At 42.9% G+C, this 26,746-nt stretch overlaps 1 protein-coding gene across 1 annotated transcript in view; it reads right to left on the bottom strand.

Annotated features, from left to right (window-relative positions):
• wdfy3 (WD repeat and FYVE domain containing 3) overlaps positions 1 to 26,442 on the bottom strand; it is an 89,054-nt gene extending 62,612 nt beyond the window's left edge. The window contains exons 1-8 of the mRNA XM_056375382.1: positions 26,289 to 26,442; positions 13,506 to 13,716; positions 11,360 to 11,483; positions 9,134 to 9,243; positions 5,272 to 5,499; positions 4,558 to 4,750; positions 3,238 to 3,424; positions 2,988 to 3,154 (exon numbers count right to left, since the gene is read on the bottom strand). Of these exons, the coding sequence (XP_056231357.1) occupies positions 2,988 to 3,154; positions 3,238 to 3,424; positions 4,558 to 4,750; positions 5,272 to 5,499; positions 9,134 to 9,243; positions 11,360 to 11,483; positions 13,506 to 13,716; positions 26,289 to 26,317 (1,249 nt within the window). The 5' untranslated portion in view covers positions 26,318 to 26,442. The remainder of the gene's footprint in view (positions 1 to 2,987; positions 3,155 to 3,237; positions 3,425 to 4,557; positions 4,751 to 5,271; positions 5,500 to 9,133; positions 9,244 to 11,359; positions 11,484 to 13,505; positions 13,717 to 26,288) is intronic.
• Between the last annotated feature and the right edge of the window lie 304 nt (positions 26,443 to 26,746).

Genomic DNA, 26,746 nt, shown 5'->3' with positions numbered 1-26,746 from the left:
AATCTTTTGATTGATTGACCACTGAATGCACGCAGTATCGGCCGTGAATTGATCTCACTCGTAGATGATCGGTGTCGTTGATCGCAGCATCCCTACTGCCCATTGTTAAAATGTGCAGAATAATTCACGGTCTTGTTGTTACTCCATTACTGGTTTTATTTGTCTTTTGTTGGTCGTTACTAAAAATTAAAATCACATCACTTCGCACAAAGGAACTTTATCCACCAAAAAATTTACTTTTTGACTGTGTTTTTTAACCCTATCCTGACATCTGTCATTCTAACTGCTAATTAACATGTGATTTTCACACAGTCCACGACACTGGTAATGACCAGCTCCTTCATCATGATCCCCTGCGTCTCTGTCACTCATGTCTTTGACTGTATAAAGATAAACGTCAACAGTTTCCAGTTGAATCAGTAATAAAACATCAAGGGATAAAAACCCTGATTTGACGTCAATCAAATAAATGTGTTTGACTCAGAGACTCTCACACACACACACACACACACACACACACACACACACACACACACGGAGGAACGGTGACAATGAAATGTGTCGTCACACACACAGCCGTTAAGTGGACGTGGCAGGCTAATTAGGCGTGTAAGCCGACCCTCGCACCATGATGGCTTCTGGTAATGACTCTGCACACAGCTGGAGCTGACATTAGGTGTGTGTGTGTGTGTGTGTGTGTGTGTGTGTGTGTGTGTGCGTGCGTGCGGTCTAACAGGCGGTAGAGCTCGGTGAGGAGGTTCGTTAGCTGACTGATTTCTGTGTTTGCGTCTGTGCGTGCTGTTGACAGGGAGAAGGGAAGGCGGTGTTTTCTGCAAGGGTGGAGGTGACGAGTTTGTAACACCGCACAGCCAATAGACGTGTTACAATCTGTCACGCAAAGACATTTCATCATGCGTGTCCTCTCCTAAAGCCGAAGAGTGAACACAATGAAACCACATCGAACGGAATATTTTAAAATCACTCGGGGTTAAAATAAATTAGCAAGTAAATAAATAAGTAGGAAATAAAGGCACAAAATTAAATAAATGGATAAATGAGTAAATGAATGAAAATCAATGGTGGAATATTTAGAGTATATAAAAAAATGATTAATTAATATAATCATAAAACCTTATCGTATGCTTTCTAATGCATCATGACAACACCCACAAAACATTATAGAGATAATAATAAGTACAAACATCTTATGAGCTTTTCTGCTTCACTAAGCAGCTGCTTCACATGATCATAGTACACCAGCAGTTTCTATAATAAGAAAAGCTCATAATGCACCCTAATTAAAAGATATTTGTGTTTTACAGTCATGCAAAGATGTTTATTTACCAACAGGAAACAGATTTGGTGCTAAAGTAAGAAAGTTCCATTTTTAAAACTAGAATCTTTTAAACATGTTTGATATTAGAAGCAGAACTGATTCTTCTCCCAGTTTAAAGCTGTTTTATTCACTTTTATCTTCCCTAATGAGTTTTCTCTTTTCGCTCTTTGTTGTGGGAGTATTTGCTTTTTCCATGTGTGTTCTGTAAACTTTTTAGCGGGTACCGTTTTGAGCGGGAGCAAACACACAGGCCCCGAGACAATTCTCCGAACCGCTAAAGCATCTCTGGACTCCAAAGAGCCCATTTGTATGCGGGAGGCTTCAGGCATTCGTCTCCAGCAGCGTGACAGGCGGCGGAGTTGCCATGGTGTCTGTCAACAGGTTAAGCTTTGTGGGATCAACCAAGCATCAAAGTCATTGCAGGGATTAAGATGTGACGGCGAGATCCGGCGGCTGGAGACTTTTCCACATGTAATTCCTCTCTTGTTTCAGGGCTTCGGGCGAACGGAGCCGGTGGTGGTCTAAAGACTTAAGACGCAGGCCTGTGATCAGGAATCACTGGTTCGTATCGTGGATAGGAGGGAGGGAACAGCTTCACTCCATCAACATTTAACGTCAACGTGTCCTCAATTCCTTCTTTGCATGGGGAGTTTAGCAGAGAGCCGCATTGTTTCCAAAGTTCTGTGTGCTGCTCTTCCCTTTGGGTGTTTGTTCACCCGTTAAATCTTACAACAAAAAGACACCACCTCTATTTGACAGATTTATCAGCTCATGTCTCCTCATTCACCCTGCTGTGATATATCTGCATTATTTAGCACTTACAGAAAAGGACAGCTACAGTTTTATCTATTTATTTATTTATTTATTTATTTTTAAATCTGAAAGGCAAATCGGAAGGTCAGTGGTTTGATTCTCGGCTGCTCCAGTCCACATGTCCTCGGGCAAAATACTCCAAAAAACAAACTGTGACGTCAGTGTGAGTGTGTGTGTGTGTGTGTGTGTGTGTGTGTGTGTGTGTGTGTGTGTGTGCGTCTGCATATGGTAGAAAAACATGCTGTGAATGTGTGCGTGAACAGGTGAATGTGGCTCGTAGCGTGAAGCGCTCCGATTGGTCGGTGAGACTAGTAAAGTGCGCTATAAGTGCAGTGCATTTAAAGTTCGTCCTGACTTCCTCCAGCTGGATATGAATCTTTAAAAACAAATATACCACGAATATAGACTTCTGTTTACAAAAAACTCAAACAGGAAGTAAATTTTGTCATGGAATATTTTCAGCCAAACATTTGGTGCGTCAGTGAGTCTTTGCAGCTGCAGGTTGTTGTACGTGGGGTTGATTTAAAAATAAGTTAAAGTGTTTGTGTTCCCCAAAAAGAGGAAACACGACACTCGCTGATGAGGAATAAGATTGTGTTTTACTTTCTGCATCCACCACTGAAGGACACCGACTGCGCATGAGCTGGAAAACAAACATGGACGCTCTACAGCTCGTCTTTAACAAAGCAGAGATCAGTTGGTGTTGCGGTAATAGAAATATGGCATAACAGGAAACCTTATCCCGTAAATTAATAATCAGGTGTAATGAAATAAGTCTCAGTTTAAAACCGTGTTAGCAACCATAAAAAAAAAAAAAACAGATTCAGCATTAACACACCTTTCCCAGAAGGCTGCGGGAGAACGAAGCCAGGCAGCAGGAAGGGGGCGCCGGTCGTCAGGCCGGCTGGTTTCAGCTCCGTCACCCCGTATGTGGTCAGACAGGTGACCAGGTTGACCAGGTCCTTCAGCGCATCCTTCGATTCGTCCTCCTTGGCCTGTTCCAGTCTGGATACAGAGACAGACGCTTGTGTGAATGTACATATAACACTATGTGAGCTGCGACCTGGGGGTGAAGAGCTCCGCCGTACCTGAGCATGAGGTCGCAGAGAAAGGCGTAACCCTGGCACATTCGGAAGTCGTCCAGCAGCGTCTGCGACACGTCGCTGGAGTCTTTGAGGAAGCAGGAGAGGCCGGCGAACATCTCGACTATCTCCAGTGGGGAGAGATCATCCGACTGCTGCATGTTCTGAACACATGTGGCCAGGCACTCCTTCTCTGTGGATGGAGGAGGCGGCGGGAGACGGGGGTTAGAGGTAAAGAAGGAGGAGGACGATTTGATGTGACAAATGATTAGAAATAAACTGAAAGGAACTCGTTACTATTAAAGGAAGAAACAGCAACTCAACTGCATGATGAAAGCTGGAGAATCACGTTTTACATTATCATTTGAAAACCCTGTTTCATGCTCTAGGTTTTCTATCATCATGGTTTTAGTTGAAGAAAAAGAATCAGCATTGGGTGGAAAAGTTGCCATTCTCCTTCGTACATGTTTGCACCTCTCTCTATCAGCGCTGCAGGTAGAGCAGCGGCTGCACTTCCTTCAAGTTTGCAGTAGACACAGGACCTTAATGACACACCGCAAAAGCTTGTCTGTCTTGTTTCAGCACGTCTTTCTCTATCGCCTGCTCTCATCTCTAAAACTAATGCTAATGCTAACTAATAAGCTGCAAGAAGATTTTACAAGCTGCTTATCTGGAGTTAAACAAACATTTAACACGTCCACCGCAAAGTGTTTGGCGGTAGTAATGAATTCTGGTCGTGTTAAACATTTAAACATGAAAGGAAACTTTATTTAATTTAAATAACTGAACTGATGAACTGATTAAAAGCTCCGCTTCAAAGTAAAAGTACTTTATAGAAATGGAGTGGCGTCAAAAGTGCGATATTTATAAAAAGTCAGACGTTTAGAAAAAAATATTTATAAAGTAAAGTGCAGACGCTTGAAAAATATAATAATATAAAGTACATGTGCTTCGTTACTGTCCACCCCTGGTCTTGACAACTTTTCTTGACACACTGTGCAACACATTTTGTGGCCCCTGCTCTTCGCTGTCAGAGGGCGGGGCTCCCGTATGTCCCTTCAACAGGCACCTTTTCCTGTCGTGCCTCCTTCCTTCCAGTAAACAACTAGTTTTGTGTGTTTTGCTCGTTGTATTCTCACAATGTGTTTTCTGTTACTGAGTTACATGAGAGGTTTTTATTTTTTTTTGCATGCAATTCCTATAGATTGAAGTTTAAAGCTCCTGTATTTGGATGTCTGGATCTTGGGCGGGCGAATGAACACAACTGATTCTAGTGCGACCACAATGAAGCCATCCGGCCAACACATCCTGCGCATCTGTATTTACCATGTATGTATTTGACCACGTTGACGCTGAGGCCATGTCGGGAGATGGTGGTGAGCACCTCCCCGGCGCTCCTCCTCCAGGGCAGGTTGTGGGGGGGGCACCAGGAGGTGATGGCACTGAACAGGAGCTGCAGGTCGTCCTTTTGAGCCAGCTCCTCCGCCGGAGACACGAAGGTGCACAGCTTCACCAGGATCTGCAAAGAGTGGAGAGGACGGGAAACTGACTCCAGGCGTGAGGCTGAAAACGAGCTGATAAAACTACTGCTTTCAACACGGAGACAGACCAGGGTTTGTTCAATGTGTCCTCTGTAACTGATATCATAATATGTGTGAATGCAAGATTCAGGGACAAATGTGATTATGGCAGTTAAGAGTAAATGAAGTAACCATATCAGGCTGAATTTTGCACCACGATTAAAGTGAGGAGCCACTAATCCCTTTTTATCAGAGCCCACGTGAATTTAAAGTATCAAACTAAATCAATAACCATCGTATAATCTGCTGCTGCAGAGTCCGGACGGATTCTGCACAAGATTCACAAGACTTTAGTTCAGGCTGAATCAAGAACAAATCACTGAGCTTTTCCTCCAGATGTAAAATATGATTTAATGCATCAAGAAAAAGGCAGAAAATCAGGTGATGTTTTTCCTTCTTTAGAAAAGATAAAGTTAAAGGTCCATATTTTCCTCTTAACAATCCAGTTGTCTTTTTTTACCTGGACGAAAACTTTCTGGAGACTCGCCCTGCGGTCGGCCAGCGGCAGCTCCGGCTGGGTGTGGCCCTGGCCTGGTGTCTTCTCCTGGGAGGTGGGAGGTGGCGGAGGCGGCGGCTGCGGAGCGGGGGCCGCCGGCGCCTCGGCCATGTGGGGCAGGTCAAAGAACAGGTAGAGGCATTTGACCAGCGTGGAGGGTACGGACATGGTCGTCATGCAGTCCACCGTTTTCTGAAAAAGAGCAGAAGAGAAGTTTGAGGTTGGTGGGGGACGGATTGTGAAATTAAGAAACAAGAAATGTATTTCAGAAGAACCTAAAATCGATATACGATCAGAACAGCCCTGGGTGTGTATGTGCGGCTGTTACCAACATGAAGCAGAGATGAGAATGTTTTTGCTTTTAGCGTGACTTTGGTAAATGGGTATTTTTACTGCTGTGGTCGTGTTTCTGTGAGCTAAAAAAAAAAAAGAAGAGTTGTGAAGGCTTGAGGTGTGTGTTTATTGTGTGTTTTCCATGATTATACTATATATGTGTGTGTGTGTGTGTGTGTGTGTGTGTGTGTGTTGATGACAGGGGAAAGGGCTGCAGAAAGAGATGGGGTTTGTGTTCACTGAGGCGAATGATTCAGATAATCAAATGCTGCCTCCTCCACACACACGCACACGCGCACACACACACACACACACACACACACACAACCTCAGTCCCTCAGCTGATCAATGGAGGGGAGGAGTGGGGGAGGGACAGAAAAAAAAGAGCAAGACGTGACTGTGGAAGAAGGTAGAGGAGTCTACAGTCGGCAGCGAGTCAGTGTAACGGAAAATCAGACCTGCACCTTTGGTACATGGAGCCTGTGAGGTGAAGAGTGTATGTGTGTGTGTGTGTGTGTGTGTGTGTGTGTGTGTGTCTGTGAGTGTGTTTACAGGCTGTGACGGACATATTGGCCCTGCTGCAGCTTTAGGGTCAAGGTTACTGCAACAGTCAATCAGGGAGAAAACCAGAGAGGCAGACATTTTATTGGATGTGTGTGTGTGTGTGTGTGTGTTTATGTGACAGAGAGACAAAGAGAGAGAATGAGAGAGAGATAAACACAAGGAGAGGAGAGGGAGAAGAAACACCCATGTGTGTCAAAGAGAGCGAGAGATAAGAGCACTGGGAACGTGGAGCGTGAAGGGCATCCTACAAAAACAGATGTCAGCGTGGAGGTAGAGACAGAGCTACAAACAAAAATGTTGCTGTTTTATCATCTGAGGGAGGAAGAGCAGGAGGTGAGAGAGACAGAGAGGGAGAGAGGGAGGGAGGTGACGTCAGGTTTATGGGAGGCCAGCTGCCGGAGAGTCCTTTGTTTTACCGTCTACTGAGACACCAGAGGAAAGGAACACCAATCCATTAAAGCCAGTCACTCCCTCTCAGAAACAGGACCTGAGCCGCCCTTTTGGCCCCTTGTCAGCTTGTGTGTACGGACGTCTAACAGTTATGCAGCAGTATAATGAAACTGTTGCCTGGTTATCACAGTGACATAACAGCAGCTTGGCAGAAGACACAGTGGACACAGATGAGAAAAGGCGGCGGCGGCACAAAAGAGCAGTTCACGTCCAAGAGCCAGCAGTTCCAACACTCTAAGCTCTGACAATTAATAATGAGCTGTAATTATGTGTGTGTGACAGGTTTGTTTTTATCTTAATGAGTGGAAAGTCTGAGAGTTGAAGCTCTGAATCCCCAGACCACAGGACTGCAGAACATTCAGGTTGGTTCTGATTAGGTCTGGGCTGATATTCAATAATAACTTTATTTATCTTATAGCTTTAAACTTTTTCTTTTTCTGTTCTTTGCAGTTTTGGCAGTTTTGAGTCTTCCCTGCTGCCGAGTCCGACCCTGTATGTTTCCATCTGACAAGGTATATTGATATCCAGTAACCGATATTGCAATATTTGTGCTGGACTGCATCCAGATATTCAATTTTGGATATCGCCCGAGCCCGGTTATGATAGCTGGTACTAGGGGTGGGCAATCAGCTAGCCTGCTAACTGCAACAGGCGATGTCAGTCCTTGTTCTGCTCTGCAGCCACGGCGAGCTTGGTGTCGCGGAACATGTACAAGTTCTCCACGGACGCGGAACGTCTGTGGGACCAGAGACCTGCCCTTAGGTTAGCCGGGGCTAGCTAGTGAGCAGCGACTGAACTGTTCAAATTAAATTCTACATGTAGGACCTCATAAATCAATAAAAAGTGCTTTCCAAACTAATACGTCACATGAACTAAGAAAAAAGTGCAACTGGTTCTGACACAATTTGTAAACAGGAAACAGCGGCGAGCAGACAAACATCTGGAAGAAGCGCCGGAAAAATACGAATCACAACTTTCGGTCAGGACATTCACAATAAAATCAGAGCAGGAAACAAAGTGCAGATTGTGATAATGATGGTGGGTTTTACTTTTAGCCAGATAACCCATCCCTAGCTTCTCATCTGATAAGTTGATTTGTTAGTGGATTCAGATTTCATAAAATGGCATGGAACTCTAAATGTACGAATCCAACGAAAGGTTTTTCTGATGAAAACACACTTCCCTACTTCAAAAAGACTTTCTTTGACCATAAAATATAACACAGTCACAGTCACAGTCAGTCTGTCTTCACTTAAAACTAACGTGATACCTCAACCAGAAGAAGAAGAATGCACTTAGAAAAAGGCTGACAGGGCCGTAAAGCAGAACCCGTCTCTAACAGAACGGAAACTTAATTTCAGTGACGTGTGAGTGGTTTAAAATCCCACAGTGTCTGGTGTCGGCTTTGAGGCCACTTCAGAAGAAAAAAAAAAGGTGTAAATTTAAGCAAGAAGTGGACTTGAAAAATAAATTTGAGTTGTATTTTCCTGACAACACAGGCATGCTGTTTGCATGTGTACAAACCTGAGCGGGTGTATTTCTGCAGTGCAGCGGCACTGTCAACTTTTCTGCTTCAGTACTGCAGAGAGCACAATGCAGCACAAACACAAACTGTAATGTATTTCACTTATATCTCCACACGTTCTCTTAAGAGATGAAGTCAGTCCGTAAGAAGCATGGCTGCTGTGAGTGCATGTGCTTCGACAAGAACAGATAAATCAAAGAAAAGAAAAGAACTGAGTGACGGGAGGTTTTTGAAAACATGTCTGCAGAAGCAGAGGGGAAGTGTTTGACTCGACAACAACAAAGGCAGATTTCTGATGTGCAGCAGACCAGGAAGAGCAGCCAGCCAGCCGGCCAGCTGACAGCGATGCTCCCTCTCAAGACCTCCAGAGGAATGTGGTGCCGAAAAAGTTCAAAAGATTTTCTGCCGGCCACAGTTAAAGAGCACAGAGAGGAAAACACGAGCGTAACGTCTAACCTTTAAACCAGGAGGCCAAGGAGCTGCCGTGTCACGATTCAGCGGTATGCAGAATAGCGTTGCATTGTGACTAGACAAATCCAATCGTTGACTTTGATCCCGTTGCATTCAATTTTAAAAAAAGATGACAATAATGCCATTCATGTGACGTAGAGAAGAATGAGTAAAATGACTCTGAGTGGTAAACAAACATCAGGTAGAAACATCAATCCCTTCATTCAGTACAGTAAAGCAGGTTTAACAGATGACTGAATGTTCGGGGGGAATAAAGCTGGGATGGTTCAGGCGGGAATTTGTAGTCTTACTCAACAGCCTGTTTCTCGGTTCTTACAGAGGATCATGTTATTTTTCTGCAGGGGGATCAAAGGCGGGAGATGTAAATAGGTCAAAGAGATGCTGAATACCCCCTTTTACTTTTTTACAAGCCCCCCCCCCCCGCAATACGAGGAGTTATCAAAACAGTGATGCGAGCGAGCGCGGCATCGTTATTCTACCAACCTGTCCGGAGGAGGCCAACAGGTTGATGGTGGTCAGTAGCATCCAACCGCGACTCGCCTCCTCACTCTGGTTCACCTCCAGGAACTGGACGATGGCTCGACTGGCTGCCTCTAGAGAAGCAAACACACACACACACACACACACACACACACACACACATTAAGTGGATGGAAAGTGAAAGCTCACTGTGGCAGGCAGATGGGCTGCTGGAACAGTGATCAGTTATGCAATGAATAATCATCTTGGTGAATGCGATGTGGGAAAAGTGAGGGCTTGAGGCTTCTTGGTTTTGTCTCGCCTCCAACCCCACCAAAAAAAAAAAACAACAAATCTTGTGTGCTGTTCTAATCCTGTCTCAATTTAATACAGATAATTAAGACAATCAAGAAAATCAATTTACAGACTTACAGCGTTAGCCAACTAGCCGACTTAGCTAGCTTCTTGGTGCAGCGACCAACTATTCTGCTCACAGGTTAAGTTGACTTTTCTTATGTTTCTGTTCTTTTCATCCAATGACCAGACCTTTAAAGATTCACTTAAATTCACTAACTAATATTTGTTGTGATTGCATGAAGGAAATAGATTTGCTGGGACAGGAGCTGAAACTGCTAAAGCAGCTAGCTGTGAGTGTTTCCAGGCTGTCTTCATTAACCAGCGTCTGCTACAGTAAGTCTGCATGTACTTAACTTCCTCATACTGTGAATAACAAGTATTTATTCTACAGACACATACAGTTCAGCTAATACTGCAGTGATTTAGAGAGCCGACCACCACGTTGAAGATTTTCCAATCTGACTCATCGTCTTTACTGCCAAATACAAAGAGCTCTGATTGGCTCAGATTCATCTCCAACCACGAGAACAGCCATTCCTGAAGAACAACTCCAGCACTGTGTCCAAAATCACTCCCTCCTTCACTCAATCACTTCTCCCTTTGTAACGGACCCTCAGTGATTCGCTGTTTGATGAGTAATACATTTGAGATTTCAGGGGCTTGTGAGTCATCGTCATATTGCGTCATCACCGACAAGAGTAGACGCATGACTGTAAAATGCATATATGCTATAAAATGGACACGCTGCATTGTAGTATTGCATTGTATTACACATGTTCTCTCAGCTTCAGATGGAGAAATAAAGTTTATTTTTGAAAATAGAAAATCTAAATCAGTTGTTTTGATGATGCCAGAGTGCTGCAAAGCCAGTCAAGAGCCTGAGTCAACTACTGACTCAATCTACAGAGGCCTGGCCACCAGCTGGAGGAGTGTGTTGTGTTGTGGTGTTGCAAAATCAGAGCCGTTCTCTGCTTCTCTGCTCGAAAAACAACACATCACATGGTCAGACAGAGACAGAGAGAGAAGGATGGAGAGAGATGATATAGAAGGAGAGAGTGTGTGTGTGTGTGTGTGTGTGTCCTTTGTACAAAAAAAGTCTACTGACTAGGAACATTTTTTAAATGGAAAATGGTAGATTTTAACCCCGTGGAGTCCATCTGCGGCCACAGTTTTATTTACAGTTAAATAACTTTATATATCATGTAGAGACAAGCTGAGGGAAACAGTTGGAAGTGCTGATGTGGGACTTTCACACACGATCGCACAGAGTCTGAATTGTTATTATTTCCCACGATTGACATAATTTATCATTTTTAGTGAAAAAGGCACAAAAATAAATGTATTATAGTTTCATATCTCACATATTTCTGCTACATTAGAGTGTACAAACAATAAAACCATAGACTTTGAGCTTTTCTATAGAATTATTTGATGCAATGCATGTGGACCAGGGATGGATTAAAAGGTAACGCAAAGACAGGGATGAATTCATAAAACAAATCATCAAAATAGACTCCAGAGGGTTAATTAACTGTAGGATAAGACACTTCCTTGTATATACTTCATCACTTACAGGTGTTTGGGAATTTTGTTTACGTGCAGGATGTATTTGCTGCAGCTTTACAGCAAAATTTGAACCAATAATAATTCTACAATCATGATTTAACCTATAAAAATCATTCAAATTGATCATAATGGAAGGAATAAAAAATCCCTTCCAACATCTATGTGTTTATAAGTAAAGCCAAAGGGGGAATGAACACCCACAGAAGGGAGGAAGCGAACAAGTGGATCATCTTTGTGACATGGAAACTGGTTATGGGGAACTAACCGCAACAGCGCCAGAGATATGATAAAGTACTTCCTGTTACATCTGCCTGTCAGAGCGCTCACCTGTTGACTTGTTAGAGGCTCTTCGTCTGATTTCCGTCACCATGAGTCGTGAGACCTGTGTGGTGAACTGCAGCAGGTCGGAGAACTTCTCCGTCATGGTGCTGGGTGGAGCATTCCCAAAGACCTGAAGCAAAACAGATTAGTTGTAGTTTAATCAGTGGAAAATGATTTATTATATTATTATTTATTTAATGGAAAGAACATGTAATAAATTGGTCATTATTTGCTATTAAAGCCTCATAATTACAGCTGTAATCAGGCACGAGCAGGACTCATCAAGGTGGCGGGAACACCGGAGACTATCTTTGTTTGTTTCCTGGCAGGTTATAATTTTACAGCCACAGCGCAGACTGCAGCCGGTCAAAGATATACTGCACTTCATTCAACGACGGCTCATCATGTATTTATTTATCCAGCAGATCTGACATGAAAGAAGGCCTGGAGCCCAGAGCCCTGCGCCTGGAGCCCAGCACCCTGCTGCACCGGGAGTACTCTTTACTTTTGAATTCTGACATGAATTATGCCACCAGTGAGTGAATCACAGCCAGCGCGGGGGTAATTAGCTGACAAGTCAAGAGACCCTTGGTAAGGCACTCCAGTGTGACGAGAACACTCAACAGGCCTGCCTGCAGCAACGGCCGCGAAAAAACCGAGAGGCAAACTGCTCCGTCGGTGTAATAGAAGAGAAAGACTGTAAATATTACAACCGTTTCACTGGCTCCTGTGTTCTCTGCTTCGTCGAGTAAACAAACACACACACACACACACACACACACACACGCACACACGCACACACGCACACACGCACACACGCAGACATTTGACATCGATCTGTGGCTCTTCCCATTTAAAGCTCCCTTGCACGACTTCCCATTCGGCCTCCCTGCAAAGCATTTCATATACTCTACTACAGCCCTTTAATCATTGGGTTGTCAATTGTCCAATTTGCACATGTTTGTGGTTGTCATTAGTGCTGGAATGATTCATCTATAAATAAATTTGTCAATCAATAGAAACTTCATTAGGAAAAACATTGATAAATTACTTAAATGATGAATTGGTTTTCAAATAAAAATGACAAATATTCAAAGCTGCTTTTCTCTGTTTTTAATTATTAAACGCTTTTTAGAATAAATGGTTTCTCAGTTAAACAAAAAGGATTAAATCAGTTTTTTAAGGTGTCTGGATCTGGTTTATCATCTGTAAATGTAACGAATTACTTTTATTTTACATTTACTTTCAGTTTATGCAAGTTATATATATCATCCTTTCTTTGTATTGCTTATCGTTTTTATTTTACTAAACTGCTTATCTAAGTTAATGTAGCATATAAATTTTGTCAGTTACCAACAGTGAAGATTATTTCCTCATATATCTCTGATTTCAGTTCTTTTTTTTTTTGTGTTGCAGCTTGTGGCTTTTCGATTGAACACAGTGTTGACAGCGTGTGGGAAGTTCACCACCTTTACATGACTTCACACTCCTACACACCTTTCCGCCAGGTGTGTGTTACACAATAGTCACTTTGTCACCGGCGTTTTTGGAGATCTGTACTTTGGGGACCAGGTGTGTCATCAGGGAGCTCAAGCTTTAATACAGTGTCAGTACTAGAGGTAATGATAAAGTATGTTTCAATAAACTGCAGTCTGATCATTTACATGGTAAATACAGTAAAAACATGTATGTCACTGCGCTCAATTTAGCTGAACAGCAATAATTCAACATACCCAGACAAGTCAACCAGCTGATTTCCATCAGATTTAACGGCAGCCTGTTGAAATAGCATCTGTGAGGTGTGTAGTCAGGTGTGTGTGGAAATAACCTGTTAACCACAGGATCTGAATCGCAAATACTCCCCCGGTTACATGCTCTTTTATTGAGCTCACGTCAATCCATCCATAGTAGAGTGATGGAGTGATAGAGGAGTGATGTAAGAGGTCCTGTGTGTCAGCTGACGGCGCACCAGCAGCGAGCAGGTTTGAACGCTGGCGTCATACATCACAGAACCAAAGTGAATGCTTTTAAACTGAGCTGTCAACTCGGAGTTCTTATGTGAACTGATGTCTGTTCCGAGACGTTCGTCTGCTCGTGTGCTTGCTGTTTGGACCGCCGCCAACCCTCACCCTCCGCCCCTGCTGTGACTTACCCTGTTAAATACAGGAAGCATCATGTAGAGCTTCTCCTCCTGCTCCTTCTGGGTCATGTGGCGAGGAGGGTGGCACAGCTCGGCGAACAGGCGCCGCAGGTGCATCAGGCCCAGCGCGTTGTCCTGGGGGCTGCACTCCTCCTGCCTCGGCCGCCCCATGATCCTCTTCACCATGTTCATCTTGAGCGGCTTTGTCAGGGCAAAGGCAGCCCTGTGGAAGGAGGAGGGTGGGTTAATTACATGTCTTATAACAGTTTAATACTGGGCTGGGTATCACTTAATAACATTTCTTTGTTACCAACTAAACTGTGTCCGCTGGTTGGCCCTGCACACTTGATTAAAGTCATCCTCTTTTTTACCTGTTTCCTCTCTTTGCACTGTCCACTTTGCTGCTGTAATACTGCAAGTTTCTCCTCTGTGGGACTTATAAAGGAATATCTTATCTGATCTTTAATCAGAGTCTCTGATTGAAATCAAAACTTTTTTAATTGGTTGGTTGTCTTTCGTTTTTCTCGTTCTAGAATCTCTACTGAAATTTAGGCATCATATCACAAACCGTAATAACAATATAAACATGTAGCGAGTCGCTGCAAAACATAAAAATGTCCTCTGGGTGACATAACTTCTGCAAACTTTATTAAAAGGTCCTCAGCTGGTTGAATTTCTAAACACAAAACTCTTTCGTGCTGTTTTTTTGGGGGGGGGGTTTTTGTGCTGTTGCTCCTTTGAATACACTTGATCGATCGGTCTGGTTAACTCTAACTGTCGCCCCGGCTACTGCACAAAAGCTCAGGACTCGGGAGTTGGTATCAAACATTGAGAGATTAGTGAGAGTAGTGAAAGGTGGCATCATTGGGCCAGATGCGTGGCTTAGTTTCCTCCTTTTCTAACAACAGTCATTTGACATGCTTAGCTGAATGTAAATATATATATATATATATATATATATATATAATATATATATATATATATATATATATATATATACACAATATATATGTCAAACTAGTAAACTGGAAAAGGCAGGACATTAGGTTCAGTGTACAAACTCAGCTGTCATTTAAAATAATACTGAGCCATAATATTTCAAACTGTACTTGACACATGATGAAACTATCGTTTTTGTTTTTGTTGGTGAAGTAACTTTCTGCCTCATTGGCAAAGCTAATGAAAATACAGCTGGGAGCACAAACTGTCCCAAATTCAGGTGACTGTGTTTCTTTATCCAATTTACTTTGAGCGGTATTAATTTGACATTTCTCTTCCTTTACAGCATGGCTGATGTTTCCACACATCCAGTCCTCTCCAGACTATCTTCAAGACGGTTGCTAGGAGACTTCACAGAGCAGCAAAGCCTACACACAACACAGATAAACATCGGCTGATAAAAACAGAATCAGCAGATTGGAACGGCGTGACCAAGTCGCTCATCAATCTCAATACGAGCTTCAACCACACCGCGCACTGCACCTTGCTCAAGGGAACGCCGACACTGGTGACTGAGGGAGGGAGAAGCATTTCTCATTTACTCTGCCCACATGATGAAGCATGAGCCTCTAGGGATGTGGGGGGAAAAAAATGACTTTGTTTTTCTTTATGAGACATGAAGAAACCTTTGAACCTCTTTCCTCAGCTCCGGTTTTCCTTTTTCCTTGCGTTTCTCGCTCATACGCGATCAGTCTGTGATCTCGCTGCCGGTGTTTTCTGTTACACCTGTGATGACAGCACCATTACTCTGACCATGGGACTATTCCATACTCTTCAGGTGGAGATTTACCAGCTGCAAACTTGTCCTACTTTTGAAATCATGTGGTATGTACTGTTTTGTACATAGTACATTTTCTCAAACAATGGGAATTACTTCGCCCTGAGTCTTTGTGTATATATATATATATATATATATACACAAATGCCCTGGCTGAGGTTACATCATTGATCAACTTGTAGACCTGCATTGAGGTGAACGGCAGCTAAAAAGCACAGACAGTTCAGTTCCAGTTCTGCAGCTCCGTGGACGATGAGCAGACATGACAGTCCACCATGTAGTCCCTCCTCTCCCAGGAAGCGCACGTCCTGACTTTAGACACTGACAAAATAGTTCCTGCCCTTTAGTTTAAAGTAACAGCAAGGTTTGTTAAAGTGACCAAAAAGATAAGAAGTCACTGTGTTTCACAGATTGTTTCGATGGTTACAGACAAGCATGCCTTCATATTTACAGCCGGCCAAATAACAGTCTCCCATCTCTTTACAGTCAATTTCCCCGATCCAATAAAAGGTGACAGAAGCCTAAAATGATTATTTCATAACTAAATACTGCAATGAACTAGGCAGGATGTCAAAATTAATACTGACTAATTTCCAAAATGCTGGTAAAATTGGTTTTTACTAGTACCTGGTTGGTCACTACAGGACAGTTGTGATACAGGAAAATTATTACTTTCTGTGTAGCGCATAGTTTATGAATACCACCAACCTTTGTCCCTGGGGCCAGTGTACAGTTCACTACCTGCTGAGCTGCTCTACGCATAGCAGCCAGGTACTGAATACTGATATACTGATGCTAGAAAAAGATTCCACAATACCCTGCTGTGAACACCAGTATTAAACCCCATTTTACTAGTATCAATACTTCAGATAATGATTAACTGTAAGTCTTGCACTTCATGCTGATGAAGCAAACCCAGCCTGCTCACTACAGTAGTGCACTAAAGTGGGATCACCACAAATAACTCAGTGCACCTCCTTGTCTGTTCTACTGAGTTAGAGAACAGACAAGGAGAGTTAGTACTCTAGTTTTCTATTAAAATCAAATTATATTTAAAAATGATAATTAATGAGAACAGGCCCGTGGTATTGTTTCAGCATTGAGATATTTAAGCAGTTATAGTATCAAAATCACAATTCTGGTATTGTTTAATTAGTCTTAAAAGTTAACTAAATAACTTGAATGAATGTATATTACAGGTAATTTCTCATAAACTGTCCTATTTGGTATCAGACACAGATCGTTGGAGAAGCTACTTCCAGTTTCCAAGTTTTCAGAGTGAACGTCTGTGCTCCACGTTCCCTCGACACCTGCCAGTCAAACAGCTGATTCTTAACGCCTTGCTCAGCAGCACCTGAGAAGTCGCTGCTGAGGACTAGGAAAGTATTTCTCATTCCCTCCGCGCAGCGACTTATGTGAAGTCTAAACAAATCTGGATTGAAACCAGCCACCCTCGGGGCAAGAGCCCCTCTGAGCCGGCTAATTCACTCTTGGCAAGCTCCTCCATCTGTTGGCTGTGTATAAATTTGATTCTGTTGTTGTGATATCACAATTGCTGGCACTTTGGAGATGCTGGGGTATTGTTAAAGTCGTCTGTAAACTTGCCTGCGTGCCAAAAACAGAAGATTTCGAATAATGCGACTGAGGAAGCCACTCCTTGCCGGTGGCTGTGTTCGTTCCCCGCTCCTCGGTTTCTATTCTTGTGCCTGCGTCATACACATTTTTAATGAATTGTTTTTTGGGGTTTTTTTGGTGTTAAATATTATTTGCAATTATTGTCAATCAATCAATCCATGATTATTTATTCGTGACGGAGAACATGTTGAAAGTCAGTGGTTAGATCGGGAGAAATTTTCATTACCAAGAAGAAAGAAGCAAAATCCTGCTCCCAACAAGGAAATGCTCACTGATTTGACGACCTCATGATCTTTTCCTTAGCACCAGCAACACACCAAACTTCTCTCATCTACACAGTTCGATGTTGACACTGACTGTACAGGCTAAGTGGGTAAATTATTAGGTGTTACCAGAGGTTTGTCCTCTATCAAGTGCTCTCTCATGTTCAAGGTCTGCTTTTTCCCCGACTGGCATCTCAACAACCCCACATCTCCTTTCCCTCCTCGTCCTTCTCATTCCTTTAAAGGACTGTCAATAAAAGACGGCGAGAACGTGAAGAGCAACGTAATGGAGGAGACGGAAGAGCCGCACAGAAACTTCCAAGTGTAAATTCTGATTTACGGGAATGTGGCGTCTGCGGAGACTAACAGAATTACTCCAGACCGAAGGCTTCAGTAACTCATTTTGCCCACGCAGCCGGGCTGCCCTCTGGGTGAACTCGCATTCAAACTGAAACTCCATTTAACATCCCTCATTTAGTACACTTACAGTACATCTAATTATGTGCAGTGTACTATCTAAAGTGCCTGACACTGACCCTGAGTGCACACATATATTTTTTTTTTTACCACGGATTGTCTCAAGGGGTTGAACACCTTCACATGGTCAGTGCTTGGCTTTGAACCAGAGACGTCTCTCGACACAGAGTATGCCAAGTTCGGACTCTCGTACTTGGGAGTTCACAAGTTCAACTCAAAACGTCCAGACTCACGAGGACTGGAAGACTATTTGCAATTGAAACAGGCAAATAATCTAAACTCAAATCTCCACAAACAGACAGAGAGTGTAGTAAAAATATATACGTTTAATATGAAGCACACTGCCTGAAAGGTGGTGGTATATTTCTACACTGCTGTTGTTAAACTGTCCAATAAATCACATACCAGCAGCAACAAATATTATATTTCAACTCAAATTTCATCTTCCAAAAGGAATTTTTATCATATATCAAAACACTACAGACAACATGGCCTCCAGCAAATTAACAATGGGCTGCAGAGATAACACTTTTTCTACCGGGACGATGGCACACAACGACGGTCCTCACATCTCCGGAAAAACACCCGAGCAAATATCCAAACGGTTTCTGGGCGACTGCGACTGAACGCAGAGAGAGAAAGAGCTCAGGACTCATTTTTATAAATATCACTCAACAGGAAACGATTTGAAACACAAAAATCGAAACGCAAGAAATCAAAGGAGATGACAAATGCTGCCGTAATCACGCTTTGAGTTACATAATTAGTTCTGGCACATCAGCGCTTTGGGCCTCTTGCCTCGGTTTGAAAGGAAATTTCACGAGAAAATGGAGAAAACACAGGTGGGACGTCGGGTTTGTCTCAGGCACATTTTAGACGCATGACAGAGATCAAAAGAGACAAGACCTGAAAGGCTCAGGGTTTGACATTTACAATACAGCCTGTGTTGGCAGCGACACACTCTGCAATTCAGCTCTTATTAACCACCAGCTCTGCCTGTCTGAGATAAGGCCAACAGTGTATATCCTCCCAAAACAACAACATTATAACCCCCCGCTCTCTGCAGGGATTGATAAAGTTTGTGCAACATGTGATGGGAGATTTCTGTTTTCAGTGACCGGCCTATAGATGCACCCGCTGCCACATTTTTATTGCATTCTCACTCTTTATTGTACATTAAGTTGAATTTAACAGATTTCTAAAAAGGGATCAATTTCATCTTTGCAGCAAAAAGTAATAATAAAATGTGAAAATATTATATAAGGCAATTTATACTTACTAAAAAGAAATTGACAGAAACAGTACATCATCATGCTGCAGGTACATTAAAGTTGTTTAAAGCTAAAAATAAATCTCTACATAATGACTGATAACACACTATTGCTTCTCTTTTTTTCTATTTATAAGAGGAAGTGAGTTCAGAACATTAAGTATTTCCAGCCACAGGAAGTTATAAGGCGGGTTGTGATTAACTACACTGTGGAGAGCCACTTTAAAACCAAAATTTAAATGTAGTTAGGACGTATGAAGTACATTTCCGCAGTATTACTGTGGGACAGATGTGCAGCCAGCAGCGGGGTGTTTACAGTGACAACCGCTGTTTATGTGACAGCCAATAATCAAAGGTTTATTCAGTTTGTTTTAATGTAAGCCAACCTAGAAAACGCCATAAAACCTGTATCTGAGGGAACTGATAACTGCACATCTAGAATAGGCTGACCTACAAAAACAGAACCACGTGAACACTGCTCCTGATTCAGAAACTGAGTCAGCAATTTTGTTGTAGTCAGAACAGGAAATTACACAATGAAGGAAAAGTATTTTCTGTACAAGTTGGTGAAAATCAACAGACATATTCACTTCTTCTCCTGCTGGAAAAGGTCTAAGAATAGTTAAGGACGTCTGAGTGACAGATGATTTTCTATCAAAGTGTTTGGTAACTCGTTGAAGCTCAAGTAACAAGTTCATTAAAGGTCCCACATTGTATAAAGATAGATCTCCATGTGTAGTTTGATTATAGATCAGGTCTAGGTTCTATATTAATACTGTGAAAGTATCAAAGCCTCAGTCCACAGATAAACACACACAGCCTGTATTCAGAAACTGAGCCTTAAAACCAGCTGTCAGGACTTCTGGAACTTTGTGATGTCACAACGAAGCAGTCTCCGCTCTCTCACCGACCTGTTGTTACTAGAGCTCCAGAGAGAAGCCTGAGAGATGTAAAACGACACTGAGATGGTTTTTGGTTCTTGAAACCACAAATATATCTTCTGATTGACATCAACATTTCAGAAAAAATTTAAAATAAGGGACCTTTAATATGAACCAATTATTGATTCTTCGTGCGTCTTATTAAGATCATGTTCATGGAGGTAAAGGTTGATAACTATTATTACATGTCACAGCATTGACAAAAGGACGGAGATATTCTCAGCACTGCTGAAGCCTCATGAGCTCTGTCCACTGCCAACATCCTTCCCCTTTTCTGTGTTGACGCTTACACTATGTTTGGCTCTTGCTTCCCATTTATACCATTCAATAATCCACACAACCCAGATGACAGTCCTTATCATAAATAAAACAAACTGAATCATCCAGTGGATGGATGAGCAGACCACTGGCAGCAGTAAAACAAAGAGGTACAGATATATATACACAGCTGGTTGAGGCTTTGAGAAAAAGCCACAGATCTACTGCACATTTGGCGGAGCCAGCACACCAGCAGCGGGGTTATAAAGCGATCAAGATGTAGCCTCGGCAGCATCAGCAGAAAAGCCAGACTTCAGCTGTTGGCTAAACTGGAAAGAAAAGCTTTTTGAAAATCTGCCAGTCAAGGAGAAAATGTTGCTGGATATCAAAAAAAGGTGAGAATCCAGAAGCAGAAATGGTTGGCCTGTGGCCGGGTTAAAAATATCTCGCCCACTGGGCCACAGGTTCCTGAGTTTAAAGCTGCAAGTTTCACTTTGAACCAGGAGGAACTACAGAAAGCAGCAGAAGCTTTTTTTCTTTTCACAGACTTGGGATTTATTTGGAGAGTTTGGAAATTGCACCAGGTCTCAGAGAGTGAGTGAGTGAAGTCCAGTGAGGCCTGCAGAAATTTTAAAAATAGATCCTGATCCGACAACTCTGCCAGAAAATGTGAAGTCGGCTGGTGTGTTTACAAAGGGAAAATGAATAAATGCATTTCTAAAAAAGCAAAATAAACTACTATGCATTTGTCACACATACTTTGTCATCCTGAAAAATGCATCTTTCTCCTGCCTAAAATTATATAAATATAACTAGAAAAACATCGATCACAAGTAGAAGCTATATCACTTCCCTCTGGGTTTCCCACAGCGTTTTATTGTGGAGGTGCCTCTGCTTACGTCACAAGAACTCATCACAGGGTTATAAAAACTAATATTATGCTTATTAAGCTTAAGGGGGGCAAATAACAGCGCAGCTACATCACAGAGCTAGAGGCGACTGTTATCGACCCTCATCTAGTCACATGAAGGGGAAGAGATGCGTTAGGATCCGTCTGGTTGAGCTCAGTAGGTGATTCATTTATCACAGTGTTTACTTGGCTGAAAAGAAAAACTTTTCCAAGAGAAAAGATTGGATCTTATTTTGAAAGATTTGGCTGTGATTACACTGGTTATGATAACACTGTAATCACAGTCACCAAAGTAATGGCTGTGATCCAGCAACACGGCAACGTCACTAAAACACGATCTGATAGAAGAAGAAATTTAAACGTACGAACAGGTTGTAAATGAGCCACAAGTTTAGCCTTTATTTGAATGTTAAACCAACCGGTAAGTCCTCAATAATGTTAGTAATTAACCCAACATTGCATAGGAAAACTATGCATGTGCATCTGCAGAAAGTATGGTAATTTGAAGCTGAACCACGAGGTCAGTCTGTAAACTGTGATGAGGGGTAGGCCTATAAATAATACAAAATATATATCTCAATATTTTGAAAATCTCCTCTGAAGATCTTCATAAAATGCTAAATTTAACCCTCTGATGAAATAAAATCAGACCAGTATGATGATTCTAGTCCCTGCAACATTTGTCTGTGTTTAAAAATGATTCAAAACATTCTTGTTTACTGTTGGAACAATTTTAAATTTTCATGCATAAAAAAAGGGGGAAATCCAAAAACTGCCATCACTTCTGTCACTAGCTCCAGTTCCCTCCGCTCCACATACCAAAACACACACGCCTCGATCGACGTCACACACGCACCCAGGAGAGTTTTCTGGGCGGTGGGCAGGCGGGTGTGTGTTGTCTGTCAGAGGGAGACAGCCACAGGAGAGAGCGAGGGAAGCGAAACGACTTAAAACAACCACGTGACGATTTCTACGTGATGTTCGCAATACATCATACACGTCATTTAAGCTGCGATACATTAAGCATTGTATTCGTTTTTTTTATCTTTTATTTTAAAAGCAAGGGTTTATAACGACTTTTCATTGTATCTTCCAAATAATTATCCTGTGAGCTGCTGAAATAACCCACTTTTTTGTACTGTAATGTATCCTTGAGGCAGATCAAAGCCAGCATTTATCTCTGAACAATGCTGACTGTTAGCACTGCTGCACTGGGCCCTGTGTACCAGAGAGTCACTGAAGCAGACAAGAGTGCTGAGAGAATGGTAGAGCCGGAGCCCAGCAGGGCCGGGACCGCAAACTGGGGCAAACACATGTCATACGACTCAGCATAAGGCTGAGCTGGAAAATCAACAAAAGGGGAGGCAGTGATCCGCAGACAAATGCAGGATTACAACTCACTCCACCTACATGGTAAGCAGCAGACGTCACAAAAACCACAGAGCCCGGTGCTGAGATGCAATCACTTTGAGTTAGGTTAGTACCTCCCTTTCATCACTGGGCTCTTAAGTGCAGTCAAAACTGAAAGCAAGAGACGTGGTAAATAAATCTGGGGCGCTCAAAATATTGCCCCGGTGCAGCTTTACTCAATATCTCAGGGAGGAGTATAGTATGAGCTTTACCCTAGAGCCGCTTTCTGTTTTTTAATTTGACTTCCTGAAGCTTTGTCTCAGAGGAGATGGTGACTCCTATCTGTCCCATCGTCTGTGAAAACAAAGGTTTCGATGCTCCGAAGAGAACATTTGGTCTGAATCGACAAACATGAGTACAAGACAAAATCACTACCTGCTCCATTGTTGGATAAATTGCTGCGATGTCACATAAAGAGGACAGGATCAATATTTCTCCTGAAGTTTCTTCTATTTTCTCTCATTTTTTGGGAAGTGTTTACACATCTCTTTGAAAAGCAGATGACATTTTTCCCAATATAATGTTTATATCTTATCTTACTGGTTGATGTTAGGAAGAACCTACATGCAAAAGGGGTTTGGATATAATCTATATATCAGCTTCATTTAGGGAGTGTTTGTTTGTTTGTTAATGTGATCCATTTTTAATTTCATATCTGGAAACACAGCCAGGAAATCAGGAGATGCCCACACCTTTGACCTGTTTTCACAGCGTGTTTTGAGAGAGGGCGCACCTGAAGAAAGCTGGAAACGGATCAGAAGGAATGAAATTTATGAAGAATTCCTAAAACAGCTTCCACATGATGCTTTTGTTATCTCTAACACAGCTGCTGAGCAGCTTTGGCTGTGATACAGAATTGTTTTTATATGCTAATATGACCAAACAAGTTTAGATCTTGCTGATCCACTGCTCGTCTCTCTGCCGTGATGTGAATTTGAATGCCCAGCAGTGAACCTGTGCGGGCAGACAGCTGACTGCACACTCAACCTCAGGGAAAGGTGACACGACAGGAAGGATTAAAGCCTCAATCATCCTCCCTTGAGGATGCGCACACGGACAGCTGCGGACACGTGGTTGTGCTTATTATACTTCTTTCTAGTCCGCTTGGAGGAGCGCTTGTAGTGTGGTCGCTGTGTGAACTGGTGCAGACACAACAAATCTGAGGGAACACAAACATCCACACAGACCTGCGCGTACGACCTCTGATGATGAAATTTACATCGCACGGATGCTAGCGGACCTTGTGTGCCTCGCGGCTGCAGAAAGCACAACACTAGCCTAAGATAGCAGCTTTGATGAGGATTAGAAATAGGGATGGGAATTGAGAACCAGGTTCCGGTTGAGATCCCCGTTCAAAACCATCAGAATCAAATGCCTCTGAGCTCATGGGTTCCTTGAATCAGTGCTGGCATGTTTTTCTGAAATGTGTGCATTGCAAAACAATAACTTGGGTCTAACTCTGCTAGAAACCTGCAACAAGAAAGAGTCATGGCGGAGAGGAAGAAAGGGTCCAAAGGGTGGCTTCATTTCACTTCATGTAAACAACGGCTAAACAATGGAGCTGCTGCACACCTGAGTCACATGAACGCCTCTTTCCTCGGCTGTTTTGACTCTGGGTTCAGACTGATAATATAACAGTTAGGTTGATGCTGAAAACCTGTGTAGACATACTTTTTACCGAACCGGAGCCCGGTTTGAATCCAGGTTGGGCCCTTGACTGCAGGTCATCCCCTCTCTGTCCCCTAACTTTCCTGTCTCAGGCAAAAATGAACTGACAACTTAACTGACAAATTAACAGAAATGTACAACAGCATTGGCGTCAGTAAAATCTTATCAATTCCCCTTAGAAAACCCACAGCACCAAAATCATACAAAGTGATTACCAACTTGAAGCCAATGATACTTTCATAGCACTGGACCGAATGCTACACCCAATGGCGACCATGTCTCGTCTTGGCTGAAGCAAAGAAATAAGTCAGTGGCATCAATGCAGTGTTGACTGTTATGCAGCGGGGAGCCGAGCTTTCTTTCTTGGCCCTCCAGTCTTTTTCAAAGCATTCTCTTTAAGCGGACGCCAGCTTCAATGAACGTCTCACGGAGTTAGCACTAACTCCTGGGAGATGAAGGCAGCTAATGCCCTGGAAAAGCCCAACTCTTCAAAGGCTTGTGTGGTTGTTCCTCTGGAGAAAGTGATGTAATCACAGGAACGTCTCCTGTCTGACAGTTTACGGGAGTAGGTGGAAGCGGCGGCACTCCACGGAGAATAGAGAAAAAAAACCAAAAAGAAAAACAAACTGGGTTGACAGGAGTTAGATAAAACCAAAAGTTGTAAAACAAAATGCAGATTTAAAGAAAGTAGAAAGCTTTGCAGGCAGGGTGGCGATTTCAATTCACACCAACCTTTAGCCTAATGTCGAGAGCAATGTGACACATAAACTACCAGCAGATACCTCTCTTTTTTAGCTGTCAAACCACAACAAGATTCACATTATATCTCTGGCGTTTTTAAAATACAAAATAACATGAAGCGGCCTTTAATTAACAGCCGCTGCCTGACCTGTATGAGTGTAACAGGAGCCAGAGGGGCAGGAAATGGTCTCATGTCAGACAAGTCCAGACAGGACCAGAGCTGACGGCCTCGTCACTGGATATCTACTTAGGCAGTCAGTAAACAAACGCCTGGGGTGTCGTCCTCACGGGCCGTTACCACCAGTCACCGGCTAAACTCTACCTGTGTCCCCGCTGCCAGCTGTTAGTTCACACAGATCGCCATTCATCACTGTAAATGGTGAGTGTTGAGGTGCAGCAGTTATTGTCAGTGGTGGAGAAAGAACGTGGATTTATTTCTCAGAGATCACTGTAATATGCAGAGATAAAGTTCTTCTATTTTTTTCCCAATAAGGTGTTGGTTAGATCACAGAATGGTTTCCATGACAACAAGCAGGTCCTATACAAAAATTGCTGGCTGCCAACGACCATAATTACAAAACAGAGTTACATAATCACAAAACGTCAGGAGGAATTTTACAATAGTCGTATACTATACACCAGCCCATGGCAAACTTTTCACACAATCCGAACTCTGAATTTGTTCTTTAAGTAACAGTGATTAATTTTAAGTAACCAAAAACCTTCACAACTGGACAACTGGAAGGGGTGTTTGAGTCTTATGTGGACCAGGCATTTTGCACTATTTTCCATCTTTGTAATATTTCTTTTTTTATTTTCCATCAGACATGGCTGCTTCTCCATCTCTGCTTACGTCTCGGTCACCAGTCATTTCCTGCTTGTAATGGATGCACTTCATGTTCCTGAACGTGAGTTTTGAAGAATTAAAAAAAAAACATCCTTAACCTCGACTTGGATGCTTCGTTCAATTTAGAAAGTATAGTAGTATATGTAAATAAAGACTTACAATTTTACACAAAAGGAGTCAGATGTCTACCAATTAACCATCACTGCTCTGCTCTTTACACTTGTTGTACAAAGTTAAATGCAGCCGTGTTAAGCCTGTGCTTCTTTTTCATCCTGCACCCACCAGCTCTAGAGACATCAGGGTATTTTGTTACAGATACAGCGGCTCCGTCTGTTGCAACCCTCGCTGCTCGATGGTGGTAATGATGGCAATCGAAGCTTATTACACAACTGCACTCTAAGCATCCACCACACAGCTTAAATGTGAAGTAACATGTAAACGAGTGTGGCACACTGACGCCGAGAGGCAACGCTTTTAAGATCAATAATGACAATAAACCTGCACACATCCACCGAGGTCAGCCTTGCAAGTTAACAGTTAACAAACCCCCTGGTCGCCGCGGAGACGGGCTAAGCACCCACCTCTTGATTTTCCCTACCTGCTGTTCTCTCTGCGTTCCGCCAGCATCTCAACTCATCTGTGGCAGAGGAGAGACGGAAGAAAAATATTCCACTACAAACCGAGAGCGGGCTCGTCTTCCTCAACAACAAAAAAAAAAAGCTGTCGTCTCTTTGATAGGGAAAGGCGACGACAATGGTGTCATGCCTTTCCCCTCACGGCGGCGTGAGAAGAGGAGAGGCTGAGCGCGCAGGCATGGCTCGTCTTCGTTGGCAGTGCCAGGGGCTTTGTTTGCCAGCCAGCGTACTGTGTGTGTGTGTGTGTGTGTGTGTGTGTGTGTGTGTGTGTGTGTGTGTGTGTGTGTGTGTGTGTGGCCTGCCGGGACTGGCACAGCTGATCCCCCCCTGACACCGGGTGGGGTGTACAGGGCTTTGGAGGAAGAGGAGGAGGGGAGGTGGAGGAGTGTGTGTGTGTGTGTGTGTGTGTGTGTGTGTGAGA

Source organism: Seriola aureovittata, chromosome 5 (genome assembly GCF_021018895.1).
Source record: "Seriola aureovittata isolate HTS-2021-v1 ecotype China chromosome 5, ASM2101889v1, whole genome shotgun sequence".
In the NCBI taxonomy this organism is placed as follows: Eukaryota; Metazoa; Chordata; class Actinopteri; order Carangiformes; family Carangidae; genus Seriola; species Seriola aureovittata.
This window is presented reverse-complemented; position numbering and strand designations above follow the sequence as displayed.